The sequence below is a fragment of the Trichosurus vulpecula genome, chromosome 7 (genome assembly GCF_011100635.1).
Source record: "Trichosurus vulpecula isolate mTriVul1 chromosome 7, mTriVul1.pri, whole genome shotgun sequence".
Lineage (NCBI taxonomy): Eukaryota > Metazoa > Chordata > Mammalia > Diprotodontia > Phalangeridae > Trichosurus > Trichosurus vulpecula.
Window position 1 is genome coordinate 250,040,310 of NC_050579.1, and position 18,326 is coordinate 250,058,635.

Here is an 18,326-nt window from a genome sequence, read left to right on the forward strand (position 1 = left end):
TTTAACGTTCGGCTAGCAGCTGCTGTGGGGGGTGTAAAATCAACAACAACCAGCTCATAGAATGCCGCAAAAGCCCAGGTTCTTTTGATCTGCTTTACCAAGGAAAGCAACATTAAGGGGTTAACAATCTTACTTTAATTCAGTATACAAATACCATTCACTTAGTTCAGGGGAAAAAGCCAGCACCCTGAACTTCAGAGCAAATACAAACAAATTACAAATATCAACAGATAGACCAACATCTAAGTTACCAACATCTAAGTTCAGCCAGGAGCTCATCAAGGGCTGGCCCAGAGTCACACGCACCACCATGGCTATGGGTCAGAGCTCCGAAAAAGAGAAAGCCAACACCTTATGTTATATCTTTTTTAGGGTCAAGGGTGAGTCACACATGTGATTCACCCATGTGACCTAAAATCATCACAAAGATGCAACTTAAACCCACATGGTCTAAAAGCCTCTGATGTCACAAACATGTCACTCAAACCCATGTAAACTAGACTTTCCCTTCAGGCAAGGAGGTCATCAAGGACTCACAATTAAATCAAGGAAATAAAGGCCAAACTCTTCAAGGGCACTTGGTTGAACTAAATGCTAAGAGCCCATTTTGACTGCCAACACGATGTGTGGCTGTAAATTTAGGGGATCAATCTATATCTGTGTTTGTATGAACTCATTTATGTAGGTAGATGTTTTGTGTGACTATGTAACTGTGCACAGGTTCATAACTGAGTTTTTTCGGCTCTTTGGAAGGGGCAAATACCTATGGGGTTTGCAATTAACTGAGGAAACACATATAGACTTACTTTGTGTTGTTTTGCTATTGTATCTATCAAAAAATTGCTTCTAACATTATCAACATTAGGGACCAAAATTGATGAATATTCCGGAATACTGTCAGTTGGATATATATATGGTTCAAGCTTTTTGTTCCAATGCTCCCAGTCACCTATAAAAATGTAGATAATTTTGGATGTAAAACCATATGGTATGGGAGGTTAATTAGAATGAAAGTATAAATTAAAAGCACTTCAAAATATGTATAATTGTAAGAAAAAGTCACGTGTAACACATAATCACATTGTTCCTAATAGATTATAAACTCTCTTAAAATAAAAGCCATGTCTTAATCATATCCAGTATCTAAAATAGCACTTTGCACATAGTATACTAAATAAGTGCTTGACTGAATAGTACTTAGTGCTTGTTGCTTGAATTACTTAATAATATTTTAAAACAATTTAGGAAATAAGTTTGTGAAGAAATCTTCCTATGAAACCCTAACCTAAGGTAAGAGAATACACATCTAAAGAGCTGAATGTAATGTTAATTCACACTGTAGCCTGAAAAGTGGAAAATATTCACTACTATGAAAATAAATTACAAATATAAATAAGGGCATGTAATTTTTTTAAATTCCCAGTGAACTTTTATGTTTGCAAATGCTTAAGAAATGATTGTTATTGGTAACTTACCATAATCAGTGACAAAAAACTCAAACATTGTTTCATGACTTTCTGCAGAAATGGCTGGCAAATCTATTTTACTTCCATGACTTCTCAAAAAGTGTTCAAGTTTTTCTCGGTTATCCAATTCCAGAAGGGCTCCTAAACTCCACATAAGGCCAAATACAAATAATTTCTGGATATGTTCATTAGAAGCAACACCGCCTTCTTCCTTGGAAGGAATTAAACCTTCCAGAAGATTGAGGGACTGGAAATGAAAGAGAAGAAAGAAGGAAGAAATTAGGTATGTTTACCCCAGGTATTACTGGAGCAGCAGAATCTGAGGGGGGGCATAATTTAAGAAAATTAAAATTACAAACTTAATAACTATTAGCTAAAACAAACAAACATACAAAACAAGGAGTAAAATCTTATGTAAAACCCATAGCATCTAACAAAGGGAAACCAAATTTTAACAAACATACAAGAAATGATTTTGTTTTATGTCCTTTTCCATGTTTGTCTGAACTTCCGCTGCCTCTGGTTTTATTTTCATTTTTTCTTTATACAAAGGAAAAGTAAATTATGAAAAACATTTAAAGTTTCATAAATCACATATTTTATTTATTTTCAATATTTTAAGTTATCAGATATATAATATGGGAAGAACTTTTATGGCATGACAATAATATAAATTCATCAATCCTGAGTTTTTTAAACAAAAATACTGGAAAATCATCTCTTTCCACACTAAGATGGAAGGTGACAGCTGTGCACTTTCGAAGTCAGCACTTTCGAAGTCAGTGCTAAAATTCAGTCCAAATTCAGTTAATTAATCTTATTGATCATTTCTTTTTCCCACATCTCTAACTTGGTCCTCCTATGTTCAAAGCTAGGTATTAGGGACATGAAGGCAAAAATAAGACGTTCCCTGCCTTTGAGGAACTTACGTTCTAGTGCAAAAACAAACACGTGCTCAGATGAATATGATTCAAGATAATTTGAGGAAGGAGACATCACTAGCACCTGGTGGATCAAGGATGCTTTCACTGATCAGGTACCACCTAAGATTAGCCTTGAAGTCAATGAAGGACTCTGATGGAGGGGCATGGAGATGGCTTTCATTCCAAGTGTGGCATGCTCGAGCAAAAGAATGGAGGCGGAAGAGGAGATGCCAATTCATCTAGAAGGTAAACTGCATGAAAAAGAGCCATCTCTAAAAGGAGACTGTTTGGGCCGGATTGTTGAGTGCATTAAATTCCAGGCTAAGGAGTTTACATTTTACTGTCTAAGAATAGGAAGCTGCTGAAAGATTTTAAGAGGGGAATGGCATGGTAAGACCTGTGCCTTAGAAAAATTATTTTAGCACCTATGTAGAGGATGTATTAGAAATAGAAGAAACAGGAAGCAGCAAGCCCAATTAAGAGGCTATTATTGCAGTTGAACTAATATGATATGAAGGCAGATCCTCTTTCAAAGCCAGCATTCAAACCTACGTTTTATGCACTCAAGCCAAAAGATCCTCCCACTGCATCATGAAGTTAAGACACCATTGGCAATCCCTCTTTACCATTCCTTTCCACTGCTACCATCCTCATTCAAAATCTCATTACTTCTTTTCTAGGCTTAGTCTTGGAATAGGACTCTAAGTATAGTGTCTTCAGCTCTCCAAGTCAGATTAATTTTCCTAATGCGAGAGATACCATGGAGGCATGGAGGCTGAAACAAGAGTACTTGACATTTAACTGGATAGAGGGAGGGAGGGAAAAAGGGGGAGAGAGGGGAGGAGGGAGGAGAGAGAGAGGGAGGGAGGAGAGAGAGAGAGAGACAGAAGAGAGAGAGAGAGAGAGAGAGAGAGAGAGAGAGAGAGAGAGAGAGAGATCAAGGATGACTCCCAAGTTACAAGCCTAGATGACTGGAAGAATGATGGTGTTCTCAACAGAAATAAAGAAGTTTGGAAGAAAGCTAGGTTTAGGGAGAAAGAGGACAAGTTCTATTTTAGACATGTTGAGTGTGAAATGCCAAGGGGACATTCAGGTAGAGTAGCAATTAATAACATGCAACTGAAGTTCAGGAAAGAAATAAGAACCAGATAAATAGATATGGGAGTTATCAGTGTAGAGAGGATAACTGATCCATGGGATATGGTGATATCACTAAAGGAAAAAATATATATATAGATAAATAGAGGGGGGAGGAGGAGGAGGAGACAACAAGGACACAGCCCAGGAAATTAGGTAATCAATTGGTGGGAACGGTTCAATGTATTCTTCCTATATTTTCCCATAAAGAATACTAATGAGGAATCATTAGACAAATAGAAGAAGAACCAGGAATGAGCAATGTTATATTAGCCAAAAGAGAAAAGGGAGAGGATATCTAGTAGGAAGGTATAGCTGATAGTACCAAAAGCTTCAGAGAGCACGAGGAGAAGACCTGAGGAAAGAAAGGCCATTTATAGGGTTATAGATTCAAAGGTGGAAGAGACACAGATATCAGTACTTCAACCCCTCTTCATTTTACAGATGAGGAAACTGAAACCCAGGGAGATTGAGCAACTTGCCCAAAGCAATACAGGATATCAGCAACAAAACCAGGATTCAAACCCAGATCCTGTGATGCCAAGTCCAGTGATCTTTCCACTGCATCATGAAGTTAGGATGCTATTGGCAATTTCTGAGAAAGACATTTCAGTAAAGAAGTAGGTTGAGAAGTGAATGGATGACAAAAAGTGGAGGCAACAAGTTTAGACTACTCTTCCTATGATCTCTGACTTCTTACTCATCATTCCAGACATCTAGCCAATTCTATCTCCTCAATAATTACTACATCCCCTCCTTACTCTTCCTTTCAAGTTCTCCCAGGTTACTCCAAGAGCCCTGTAATAGGTCTCTGTGCTTATAGTATCTTCAGCTCTCCAAATACTCTGTGAGATCAATTTTCCGAAAGCACGGGTTTATGTCACTTCACTACCCAAGAACCTCTAGTTTCTCATGTCTGCCTACCTGATAAAGTAGAAATTCCACCCTGATGACTTCCACCTAAGTTTCCAGCTTTGTCTCACACCACCCCAATGCACCAGCCAAACTGAACACATTTCTTTCCTATGTCTATTTCTCGTGTTCTTTCCAATGTCTGAGATGTTCTCCTGTCATCTTATCCTCTTGACATCTTACTCATCCTTTAAGAACCAAATCAAATGCTACCTTATCAATGAATTCTAATTTCCCAGTTGGAATACAGTAATGAATTTCAGAACATTTTATAGTCTTCTTATACATCCCCTGACTAAAATGTAATTCCTTGAGGCTAATGATCATGTTATCTTTGAATCTCCTCCAGTGCCTTGTGCAGTGTACTGTACATATCAAGCTAAAAAGATTTATTAAATGTTGATTGAACTGAAAAAAGCCATAGGACCATAGATTTAGAACTAGAAGGGTCACTGAAGGCCACCTTAATTTTCTGGGTGAGAACTCCCCATGTGGGAGATGACACTCAAAGTTGCACAGGTCATAAGCCTCAGAAGGGAGTCTTAAACATGGGTCCTCTAACTCAAGAGCCAGTGTTTTTCTCTCTGCACCATGACTGAAAACAGCTGGAATAAGTTGACTATGTCATGCCATTAAGTTCCTGATAGTGGTTTAGAGTTAACTTTTACTTTTATATACATAGAATAAACAAACTCCAATTCTGTCAGCCACGTTTTCCTTGACATGGAATTCTCAATTACCATAAGCTACTTCTTGCTACTATCTCATAAAATGTTGGTTTTTAATTCCTACCTCGGATCCCTTTTCAGATAACTAAGGTTGACTGGAGAGGGGGCATACCTCAAATTTCTTTTACTTTTTATTTATTTTTGTTGCATTTATTCTTTATATTTTTATTTATATGGACTTGTCTTTCCCTAGCCCAGTTCCTGAAATATAACAGACAATCAACAAATAATTGTTGATCGACTGGTTCCCATTTCTAGTGGGAGCTGGAAACAGATAATAGCAAATAGAGATCAAATAACTACAAGATTTAGAGTTATAAGGACCTAAGATCATCTGCAAGGTTCTCATTTTATAGATGAGAAAAATGAAGTCTTGGAACAGGAAATGTCTTCCTCAAAATCACAGCACAGATAGCAAATAACAAAGCTGGGATGTGAACTTAGGCCCTCTGACTTCAAATCCACTGAACTTTCTATTATAATGCACCTTTTCTTCACTATACCAGACTGCTGTTAGTGACAATGACAGTATGGAGTCTCTGACAATTCTTTTGTCCTTCTAGCATATGATTTGACAAAATCATATTAAAATATTTCTACTCTCAGCTAACCTTCATGAGCTGAAATAATGTTCAATTTGCTAAAGATTGTAAGTAATAAATTGTGAAAAATGATCTTGCAATCTAAATAACCCAAGTATCCACAAATCTTCTACCTGTGTAATATAGTTACACTCTAAGAGCTGCATTTTTGGATGAAGATTTAGGTCCACATACGTATATGCGTCTTCAAACACTTTGTCATACATTTCAAGTAATACAGCAGATTCCTGTGGACTGCGCTTTTTTAGCCATGCCTGTAACAGAGAAATTGAAGATCTGTTTAATGAGAAAGCTATCTCTACCCTCCCTAAACCACAAGAACACATTTATATATCTGTGATCCATACCTGTAATATTGCCCTCCAAGATAGAGCAGAACTACTGATGTAGACCATTCCCATCCTAGAAACAGTAGCAGGGGAGGCATTCTCAATGTTGTGTACTTCAAATAACAGTTTACAGCTAGGAGCCATGGGAATTCGATCCCCATTGGCTAATGTGAGAGTCTTATTATCATCCAACACAGAATTTAAGTTCTCAATCCAAATGGCATCGACAGGCCCATCTAAAACCAGGAAGATATTTTCTCCTGCAAATAAAGCAGAAAAATATTGTTTTTATAACACTCCATGGGATACTTGCCCTGTACTAACTTGCCCTGTACTAATGAGTTGGTAGAAAAATGAACATAAAGCATACAAATCATAATGCTAAGGCTGGTATGGGCTGGCTAGGTGGTGCAGCAGACAGAGCTGCTCAGAGCTAGGAACATCTGAGTTCAAATGCAGCCTCAGACACTTACTAGATGTGTGACCCTGGGCAAGTCATTTAACCCCTATTTGCCTCAGCTCCTCAACTATAAAATGGGGATACCCTAGTACCTTTGCCAAGAAAAACCCCACGGACATTGTAGAGTCAGACATGACTGAACAACTGAACAACACAGCTAGTATACCCTTTTTAGCTTTCAAGGTTTTTCTCCATAAAGTAGAAAAAATTCCATCTGTCCAGTCATTAGTTGCTGTGTCCAGTCTGCCAAACATTTGAGGAGCTGTAATAGCTTTTGGATTCATACGCATCTCTCTGTGGGGACGTCCACACTCTGTCATTGCCTTCATCAGAATTGTGATAACAGTTGTTTTTCCAGAACCACTGGGTCCAAGGGTCATCAATCCATGACGTACTAGAGATGTCTCATATAACTATCAGATTAAACAGTAAATTGAAGGGGAAAAAATCATATTAGTCATTTGTCACCAAATATAGGGCTGTTTATAAAATCAGGCAAAAATGGTCACTGGGGTTGTTGGACGATGTTTAATTTTTAAATTGAGGTCATCATTTCAGGAGTCCCACTATTAAAATTTTAATAATGATAATTCACATTTCTGTGGATTTTTTAGGCTTTACAACAACCCTGCTAAGTAAGTAATACATATCATATTATCACTGGTTTTATAGATAAAGAAAGTCAGGCTCAAAGTGACTTGCCCAGGATCACTGAGATAATGAATTTCAGAGTCAAAAGACTATATGTGTATCCAAGATCTGTACATGGAGCATTCCACCAGGCCACCTCCTTTCTTTTAATTCTTGGTATTTTATGTTTTACCAATTACACATACAAACATTTTTTAACATGTTTTTAAAACTCTGAGTACCAAATTCTCTCCCTTCATCCCTCTCCACACCCCCCCCCATTGAGAAGACAAGCAATTCGATATAAGTTATGCATGTGCAGTCATGCAAAACCTATTTCCACATCAGTCATGCTGTGAAAGAAAACACAGACCAAAAAAAACTTCAAGAAAAATAAAGTATGCTTCAATCTGTCTTCAGACACCATCAGTTCTTTGTTTGGGGACCATAGTGCCAATGCGATATTCACAGCACCTACTGCGGCTATGAATATGCTGGCGTAGTTCTGAATTACAAAATATAACAGACTCTCTATACGGAAGACAGAACCAAAACATTTATTCAAACACCAGAAAGCCGAATCCCAATACCAGAAAGCCAAATCCATCATAGCAACAAAGAAGACTATACACAATAACAATGCAGGGGGCACTTCCACCCCCAAGTCTTCCCCCTGCTAGGGCCTTCCCACAAATGAACACTCACAGCCAACTGCTGCTTCCTCTCTCTCAACTGTAAATGCTTTCACCAACTTCCTCTTAGCTCTGCTCCATCCTTCCTGTTCCACCCCTTCAGCAACCTCCTCCCACGGCAGGCTTCATGTGACTTAGGCTTCCACATGACTTAAGCAGGTCACATGAGCCTATTAATGGATGGGAAAGATCTTCCCATTAAGTGAAAATACATTAATAATACATTTGGCCCCCAAATCGTTCTTTTTTTATCCATTACATAGGTCAATGGGGCAACTAGTATCAACAGGACTTTACAACAATATAAAAGGGATAACACAAAACAAGCACATAAAACAACATCTTAGGCTGGGGTTTGAGCATTCCCCCTTCAAACAAATGAGGCCTCTTCTTCCATAGGTACTTCCTGCTGAAACAAAATGTAGAGTTGTCCCTGTCCCAAGAGGTCCCATTCAAGGGGTCAGTTCTTTAGCCAGCATCCAAAGCATGGTTGATGCCAGGTCCAGGGGTGACACAGCACAGTCTTGGACAGGGGGTGACATCCAGCTTAAGCGATCAGGCATCTACAGCTGGAGGACACTGAGTCTGCCAGAAACAAATCTAGCAAACAAGTTTAACAGACAAAAAGTCAAGAAGACACAAGGAAACAATAACCAGAAGCAGTACAGATATAGGGTCAGCTGTGCTTCTGGAGTCCATGAGCTCACCGTCATAGCCTTATTCATTGTAAATGTATGAGATCTTATGCGTTTGCTATTTTCTAATTTGCGGATTTGGGGTCATCATTCTGGCTACATTCTTTAATCTGAGTCTCCCTGAAGGTGTGACAAACTGGGATACAATAGATACAGTGACTCAGGAAGATTTGTAGCGGTGGTTCCTACTTCCCTACTATTAAGTACATTTTCTCGGTACATCTTATATAGCTCATTAGATGGAATACCATCTATTTTTCCAAAATCTACCCCTGCTCTCAATAGAGCAGCAAGCAATTCGTTTCTTGTCAGTCCATTCTGACTTTAAATCTGCTGGCTATTTACTCTTCCTTCTGTCAAGGAAAATTATCTTTTCCCCATTCCCCTAACTGTGAAATCTTATTCAGCGCCTCTGAAAGAGGGAGCCCTATTTCCCCAATTAATAGAATCAGAATTAGGTGCTTATAGGCGGGAGGGGCCATCTTCATTATTATATTTCTATGAGAAACTGCTAAAGGGGAACCATGATAAGCCTCGGGGTCTCCAAACATTATTACTGTCTTCTTTACCTTCTCCTTTAACTTTCTCATACAGTCCCTAAGCAAATACCAGGGTCTATCTCCACTAGACCACATAGAGTCAATAGGATACTGTCTGCAGCATCTGTCCACAGCTAAAGCTGACAGATTGGTTGCATTGTTACCTCCTAGCATATGGTAATCCCTAAAAGCTTGCTGTTAAAAAGAATTCCGACTGATACCTATGAATTTCAAGCAAACTATGTTATCTAACCCTACTCTTCCAGCCCCTTCAACAGTGATTCTCACCACTCAAGACACTAACGATTTTCCCATCCTTTGGGTGAATCGACTCAAAATATTTGTAACCTCCTGCTGAGTAAAATCCTCAATTATTTCCCTAAACACTGTGTGCCCTGCCCCACCCCCTCTCCTGTTTCCTCTGTAGTATTGAGCAAACTTCTGCACTGGAAGCCTTATCTAACTTTGTTTCATTTTCCTCCCACACATTCTCCTGGTAGTCATCGGGGCCCCAACTAGGCCCAGCTTGTGCAAGGGCTGCATGCACATTCCTTTTGCTAGTTTTTTTGCTTCTTTTTAGCTAAATGAATAGCAGTTTGCTCTTCTGAGGGAGATCCCGAACGCTGTAGTACAGAAAGATTCCCTTGCAAACCAGCCAACTCCCTTTCCACCTCAGCTTTCTCCTTCAGCAACTTGTCTCTGCTTTTATGCATAAAATGATAACTTATTAGCAAGGCCCAGACTCTCCTACACACCCCTGCAAGTTCTTTCCATAGTTTTATTGGTATTCCTTTAAAAACATCTCTCTAAATCTCTGGATTCTCCCTTCTGTAGCCTTGTCTCCCAGTTTTCAGTCTGGTGCTTTTAGCCCATTCTCTTGCCAGGGAGGAATAAGGTAAATCCTCCCATTCTGGGATATCCATTTCCCTCTCTACAGCCCTCCCGCCTCCAAGTAGAGGTCTGATATTTTGCAATCCCATCCTCATCGCCAAATGTAGCACCAATGCAATATTCACAGCGCTTACAGCAGCTATGAATATGCTGGCATAGGTCTGAATCACTAAACATAACAGACTCCCTATGGAAGACAGAACCAAAACATTTATTCAAACGCCAGAAAGCCACATCCAGCATCCAACAAAGAAGTCTGCACACAATAACAATGCAGGGGGCACCAGCATCCCCAAGCCTTCCTCCTGCTAGGGCCCTCCCACAAACAAGCACTCACCGCCAGCTACCTGCTTCCCTTCTCTCCCTCAGCTCTAACTGCTCTCACCAACTTCCTCCCAGCTCTGCTCCAGCTTTCCTGTTCTACTCATTCAGCAAGCTCCTCCCACCACAGGCTTCGTGACTTAGGCTTCCATGTGACTTAAGCAGGTCACATGGGCCTATTAATGGATGGGAAAGGTCTTCCCATTAAGCAAAAATACATTAAAAATACAGGGACAGAGAGCATTTTTCATCATAAGTCCTTCCCAGTTGTCTTAGATCATTGGTATTGCAGAGAACAACAGTCATCTTACAATTTTGCTACTACTTGGTAGACAGTACTTTTCACTTTGCATCAGCGCATGTAAGTCTTTCTATGTTTTTCTGAGAGCATCCTGCTCATCATTTCTTATAGCACAATAGTATTCCATCAAAATCACATAGCAAAATTTGTTCAGCCGTTCCCCAGTTGATGGGCATCCCTCGATCAGTTTCTAACTCCCTGCCACCAGAAAAGAGTAGCTATAAATATTTCCATAAAGGTAGGTCCTTTTCCCCTTTGTTTATTTAATCTATTTTTGGATACAGACCTAGTAGTGACACTGCTAGGTCAAAGGGTACACATGGTTCTATAGCCCTTTGGTAGGCCACCTCCTTTGCTTTAAAAGGCAATGAGGCTAACAAAATGCAGGGTGAATTTTTAAAATCATGAGTGGATCATTTGGGTTTTTTCCCCCTTTGATTCTCAACTTATTGATAATTATTTAGATATATTAATATTTCTAAACTGAGAGCTGGGATTTATCAAATAAGCAACATGAATTTCAGGTGAATTTTCACATTTTTGGGCATAAACCCAAATTTCTATACCCACAATAGACTCAAAATTCCTTACCTGTACAAGTTTAAGATTCCAGGGAGGGTGGTTAATTAACCCTTCTTCTTCAACTTGATTACTTACTGCATGTTGCAGCTCAACATAGGTACTGCTATCTAGCTGCAATCCTGGAAACAGGTCATTGATTAAACTGAGGAAAAGGGGTTCATCTTCATCAATCTGAAAAACCATGAATTAAAATCAATTCATTAAAGTACTTATTGAGCAACTAAGAATGGCATATTATCATCTCCCTTCTGAGCAACTATTCTTCTAAAAATCTCTACATACAGGGTGTCCCAAAAGTTTCAGTGCAGCTTTCAAACTTTAATAGCCTAATTCTGTACTTAACTTCTGTAGTCAAAACTTTTGGGATATCCTGTATATACATATCTACTGCAGCAAAAAGAGACATCTGCAGCAGCAGCAAAATTACCCAGACTAGTTTCATGATTTTGGAAAATACCAACAATATTAAATGTGTCTTAAATATGTAAATTGATTACAACAGGGGTCCAAAGTAGAAACACCCATTTATTTCTGCCCCTACTTTTAGTATGTTGACCATACCACCCTACTGTGCTAAACATAGGCCCCTGTAAGGTCTATTCCTCCAGAGGTAATCTGTATATCTTTCATTCCCCTAAACCCATCTAATTATGTCAGGATATAACTATCTTCTCACAGTTCTCATTATCATGTAATAATATCTTTAGATAAAAGCAAATTAGGTACTTAATTCAAATTTATTGCAAAATTTCAAAAGTAACTCAAGCCTTGCACCACACTTGTCTTTCCCAGTTAGGTAGAATGGGCCTTTCACCAATTTCCTTATTGAGCAGTACTTTTTTTTTTATAATGGAGAAAAATTCAAATGGGGTCACAAAAAGTCAGACACAACTGAAATGACTGAACATCACCATTATACTAGATTTGTCTTCTACTGGAGGTCAGCTCTTAAGGTGCTCTTTTTCCACCTTCAGATTTTTCTTCCAGTTTCTCTTCTCTAGTGGCAGGAAGTATCCAAGTAGCTACTCTGATAGCTATTTGAATCTTGGTTCACCTCTGATTCCCAAGCTAACAAGCTAAAGTCTTCATAGTCATTCACTTAAATCAAGTAATAAAGGGGAAGCTACATAGGATCTGCCTTAGGTCTCTGTATTTCATCGGTCATCTCCTTAGGTTTCCGTGAAGCAAGGCAACTACTGCTATGGTGGACCAAGGACTCACTTATATAAGCCCTATTTGGAAGAAAGTATATCAATTCTAACCCAAAATGAGATAATAATTGTTGCCTTAGCCACAGCAAAGGAACCAACCGTACTGAATACTTTTAAGCCTACTTGACCTGTGGATCCACTCCCTTTGCCTAGGAAAGGGGCAGAATGGAGCAATCTGTTGACACTACAGTCACCCCTCCACATCATGACTTTTCCCATCTCAGTTTCTACATCTCGCAGTTGGCATAAGAAATTAACTGGGAATTTTTGAAGAGTGTTGTGGAAGCTGCAAATGACACATGAAGGCCAGAAGATGACACAGTAAAGTTTAGAAACTCAGAAATGCATAAAATATATGTATAGTATTATATAATAGCAACAATTTATCTTTTAATACCATAATAATTTAATATTTCTGATCTAGTATGAAGGGAGGGCCAAAAAATTTTACATGGATTTTCCAGATTGCAATGGTACTACGCCCCTAACCCTCATGATGTGGAAGGGATAACTGTAATTTCTCTTTCAGGAAGCAGCTAGGTGGAGCAGTAGATGAAGTACCGGGTCTGAAGTCAGGAAAACCCGAGTTCAAATTCAGCCTCAGACACTAGCCATGTGACTCTGGACACAGCCTCAGACACTAGCCATGTGACTTTGGACACAACCTCTGCCTTTGTAAAGTGCTTGGCCCAGGGGTACATTAGGCGATTAATAAATGCATGTTTCCTTTCTTCCCTCCCACCTCTAGAGGATCCTCCATTGGCATAGCATTTCCTGTAATACAGACAAGCTCTGAGTGATGTGTTCTCAGGTACTCAAATTGATCAAGTCCTGATCTGCCCCTGTCACTCTGTGACTCTGTTACTGCTCTTTCCCTGCTGTACTAACATCCCATCTCAACGCAAAGTTTCAATCTGAACACTATCCTGGAAATAGAAAAGAAGTCAAAGAAGAAAATGCTTACCAACTTAGAGAGGTTCATATCTCTTAGGCCTCTCATAACAGTGCTAGGCTCACTGTCTTCTGGTCTAGCTCTTTTTTGAGCCCCAAGAGTCCTCAACACTGACAAGATATTTCTTAGACCAAAGTCATAGTGAACCTAAAAGGAAAAAGGCAGAAAAAAGATTACCTAATTGCAATTCCATAAATCCAAGTTTCTTAATTTTATGGAGTTAGTGGTTCTGTAGTGACAAAACCACAATATGTAATTTAGTGCAAACTTATTTTTCTTTCCTTTAGACCAAAAGGCTTTCCTCTGCTTGGAAGAAAAGGAGATATAAAAGGGAAATCTGAGACCTCTGAAAAATTCTACAAGTCCATATGTACCTCCTTAACCATATTTAGAATCTGTTATACAGGATATCAGGGCAAGTACTAGTGCTAGGGACAAATGATAAGTTTAAAGAATCATTTTAAATATTTTTTAAAATTGAAATCCAAATACTTTTGAGTGGAGAAAACTACTGGGCAAGTAGTAAGTCAACTAGGAAAAAGGGTAAATTAAAACCACCTTCAACTCTTTGGAAAAATATGTTCAAAAAATTACCTGTTTTGTAAGTTGCTCCTCACAAAGTTTGTAAAGAACATAGAATTTCTGAGCTAAGATGACATTTTCAAGAAACCCACAGCTTGCAAGCTTCACTCTCATAATTATCTGAAATTCAATATATTGAGTTCCATCAATTTTGCAAAATAAAATAATTAACATTTATATAGCACTTACTATGTGCCAAACACTGTGTTAAGTACTTTTTACAAATATTATCTCATTTGATCTTTAGAACAACCCTGAAAGGTAAGGGTTATTATCATCCCCATTTTACATATGGGGAAACTGAGGCAGACAGAGCCTAGACTTGCCCAGCATCACACAGCTAGTAAGTGTTTAAGGTCACGTTTGAACTCAGATCTTCCTGACTTTAGGCTCAGCTCTGAAATAAATAGTATGACAGCTAACTATAACAATAGTAACCATGACTGAATGTAGTACTTTAAGATTTTTCAAAGCATATTCTATGCATATATCATTTGATTCTCAGGAGGATAAGTGACTGACTCCTGGTCATACAGTCAATCCTCCTCTTAGACGCAATATTATAACACAGGTTTCTTCTGACTCCTCATCCAAGAAAACAAATAATTTCCTGGTTTTAAAAAAGTTTTATTGTTGAATGTCATTTCTGTACCACAGTCATTTCCCCCTAAGCCTCCCTCCCCTAATCAATTAAAAGTACACTCCAGCAAAACCAACCAATACAGTGTCCAGCTGTAACACTGGTTTCAAATCTGTACAGATATTTCATATCCATAGTCCCTATCTCTCAAACAAGAAGAGAGACATAAGTTTGATTATTACTTCTCCAGGATCAGGATTGTTTACTATAATTTACTGAAATCTCATGCATATTCAATAAAAATGAGTACCTGTCTATCAGGAACCATCATAGCAACTGTTCGAAACTGAATTTTTAAGTTTTCTGGTAGCTCTTGGCGTCCAGCATATCCAGGGTTCTAAAAGGTTTGTAACATATTACTTCATAACATCTACTTTAGCTCTTTTCAGTTCAATAAATGAAAACCATAATATATGTTAAATGCTTAATTCAAACTTTGAAATTAGTTTTTTCTTCAAATCCACATTAGATTGATAAAACTGTTCTGATCTCACAAAATCTGCACTAGACCCATCCATTTAATTTATGGATTAAATTCCTTCTTATATTTACTAATCTGACTATGTTAAGAGAACAGCAGGTATCTATGGATAGCAAACAACATCAAGCTGTATCTACTGACAAAGTACAGTAGAAAGCGGAGGAAAGGCTTTGGATATTTCTGGCCCCCAAACCTATGATTGAGGAACAAGAATATCAAATTGCTTAACCCTCCATAGGCCTTCAATAGTGCAGTCACGGTTAAAAAGTTATTTTACTGGGGGGCGGAGCCAAGATGGCAGCTGGTAAGCAAGAACTAGTATGAGCTCTGTACCAAGTCCCTCCAAAAACCTATAAAAATGGCTCTGAACCAATTCTAGAACGGCAGAACCCACAAAACAGCAGAGGGAAGCAGGGCTCCAGCCCAGGACAGCCTGGATGGTCTCTGGGTGAGGTCTATCCCACACAGAGCTGGGAGCTGGGAACGGAGTGGAGCAGAGCCCAGCCTGAACGGCGTGGACCATCCAGACCAGAAGCCGGGTGGAGGGGGCCCTAGCACCCTGAATCAGTGAGCTGCGGCAGTTACCAGACTCCTTAACCCACAAACACCAAAGACTGTGGGAAAGGTTAGTGGGAAAAGCTGCAGGAGTGGAAGGAGTTCGCAGTTCGGGTTCCAGCCCCGGGGGGCAGCGGAGGTGGGGCAGCTACAGCTGTTGTTACTTCCGGCTCCAGGCCCACCTGGTGGGAGGGATTAAGTGGCGGATCAGAGCAGGAGTGTACAGCCTGCTGAAGATCTAAGCCCAGTCCGGGTTGGGGGTTGGGGAAGGAGCGGTGCTGGTGTGGCAGAGCTGGCACCTCCCCCCAAAACGTGGAACATAGAACTCGTTAGTCTACAAGCAGTCATACCCCATACCCCACTGAAAAACTCAAAGATCAAGTTAGTTGGCTGGGAATATGGCCAGGCAGCGAAAACGCACCCAGATTCAGTCTCAGACTTTGCATTCTTTCTTTGCTGACAAAGAAGACCAAAACATACAGCCTAAAGAAGTCAATAAAGTGCAAGAGCCTACACCAAAAGCCTCCAAGAAAAACATGAACTGGTCCCAGGCCATGGAAGAGCTCAAAAAGGATTTGGAAAAGCAAGTTAGAGAAGTAGAGGAAAAATTGGGAAGAGAAATGAGAAGGATGCGAGAAAACCATGAAAAACAAGTCAATGACTTGCTAAAGGAGACCCAAAAAATACCGAAAAATACACTGAAGAAAACAACACCTTAAAAAACAGACTAACTCAAATGGCAAAAGAGCTCCAAAAAGCCAGAGGAGAAGAATGCCTTGAAAGGCAGAATTAGCCAAATGAAAAAGGAGGTCCAAAAGACCACTGAAGAAAATACTACTTTAAAAATTAGATTGGAGCAAGTGGAAGCTAGTGACTTGATGAGAAACCAAGATATTATAAAACAGAACCAAAGGAATGAAAAAAATGGAAGATAATGTGAAATATCTCATTGGAAAAACCACTGACCTGGAAAATAGATCCAGGAGAGAGAATTTAAAAATTCTTGGACTACCTGAAAGCCATGATCAAAAAAAGAGCCTAGATATCATCTTTCAAGAAATTATCAAGGAGAACTGCCCTGATATTCTAGAGCCACAGGGCAAAATAGAAATTAAAGAATCCATCGATCACCTCCTCAAATAGATCCCAAAAAGAAATCTCCCAGGAATATTGTTGCCAAATTCCAGAGCTCCCAGATCAAGGAGAAAATACTGCAAGCAGCCAGAAAGAAACAATTTGAGTATTGTGGAAACCCAATCAGAATATCCCAAGATCTGGCAGCTTCTACATTAAGAGATCGAAGGGCTTGGAATACAATATTCTGGAGGTCAATGGAGCTAGGATTAAAACCTAGAATCACCTACCCAGCAAAACTGAGTATCATGCTCCAAGGCAAAATATGGATTTTCAATAAAATAGAGGACTTTCAAGCTTTCTCAGTGAAAAGACCAGAACTGAATAGAAAATTTGACTTTCAAACACAAGAATCAAGAGAAGCATGAAAAGGTAATCAAGAAAAAGAACAAGAAAAAGAAATTGCAAGGGACTTACTAAAGGTGAACTGTTTTGTTGACATTCCTACATGGAAAGATGACAAGTATGATTCATGAGACCTCAGTATTAGGGTAGCTGAAGGGAATATGCATACATATATGTTTATGTATATATATGGGTGAATGTGTGTGTATGTATATATCTATGTGTGTATGTATATATATAGAGATAGAGGGAGAGAGAGAGAGAGAGAGAAAGAGAGAGGGAGAGAGCGGACACAGGGTGAGTTGAAGATGAAGGGAAGATATCTAAAAGAAATAAAATCAGATTAAGAGATGAGAGAGGAACATACTGAGAGAGGGAGATAAGGAGAGATAGAATGGGATGGATTATCTCCCATAAAGGTGGCAAGAGGAAGCAGTTCTGTGGGAGGAGGGGAGAGGGCGGATGAGGGGGGAATGAGTGAACATTGCTCTCATCAGATTTGGCCTAAGGAGGGAATACCATACACACCCAATTGGGTATCTTACCCTACAGGAAAGAAGAGGGAAGAAGATAAAAAAAAAATGAGGGGATGATGGAGGGGATGATGGAGGGGAGGGCAGATGGGGGTGGAGGTAATCAAAAACAAACACTTTGGAAAGGGTACAGGGTCAAGGGAGAAAATTCAATAAAGGGGGATGGGTTGGGAAGGAGCAAAATATAGTTAGTCTTTCACAACATGAATATTGTGGAAGGGTTATACATAATGATACACATGTGGCCTATGTTGAATTGCTTGACTTCTTAGGGAGGGAGGGTGGGAAGGGAAGAGGGGAGAGAATTTGGAACTCAAAGTTTTAAAAACAGATGTTCAAAAACAAACAAAAATGTTTTTGCATGCAACAAGAAAATAAGATACACAGGCAATGGGGCATAGAAATTTATCTTGCCCTACAAGAAAGGAAGGGAAAAGGGCATGGGAGGGGAGTGGGGTGACAGAGGGGAGCGCTGACTGGGGAACAGGGCAACCAGAATATACACCATCTTGGAGTGGGGGGGAGGGTAGAAATGGGGAGAAAATTTGTAATCCAAACTCTTGTGAAAATCTATGCTGAAAACTAAATATGTTAAATTAATTTAAAAAAAATAAAAAATAAAACAAACACTTAGGTCTCCTCTAGGCAAGGCCCACCAAATATAAAGCCAAGAAGTAAGAGAATG

The 18,326-nt window shown here is 39.3% G+C and overlaps 1 protein-coding gene across 1 annotated transcript in view; it reads right to left on the reverse strand.

Annotated features, from left to right (window-relative positions):
• The window catches only part of DNAH8 (dynein axonemal heavy chain 8), a 504,073-nt gene that overhangs the window by 229,424 nt on the left and 256,323 nt on the right, over window positions 1-18,326 (reverse strand). Inside the window, exons 45-53 of the mRNA XM_036768363.1 lie at window positions 14,844-14,930; window positions 13,966-14,073; window positions 13,384-13,518; window positions 11,218-11,379; window positions 6,724-6,970; window positions 6,116-6,357; window positions 5,882-6,022; window positions 1,476-1,713; window positions 807-949 (exon numbers count right to left, since the gene is read on the reverse strand). Of these exons, the coding sequence (XP_036624258.1) occupies window positions 807-949; window positions 1,476-1,713; window positions 5,882-6,022; window positions 6,116-6,357; window positions 6,724-6,970; window positions 11,218-11,379; window positions 13,384-13,518; window positions 13,966-14,073; window positions 14,844-14,930 (1,503 nt within the window). The remainder of the gene's footprint in view (window positions 1-806; window positions 950-1,475; window positions 1,714-5,881; window positions 6,023-6,115; window positions 6,358-6,723; window positions 6,971-11,217; window positions 11,380-13,383; window positions 13,519-13,965; window positions 14,074-14,843; window positions 14,931-18,326) is intronic.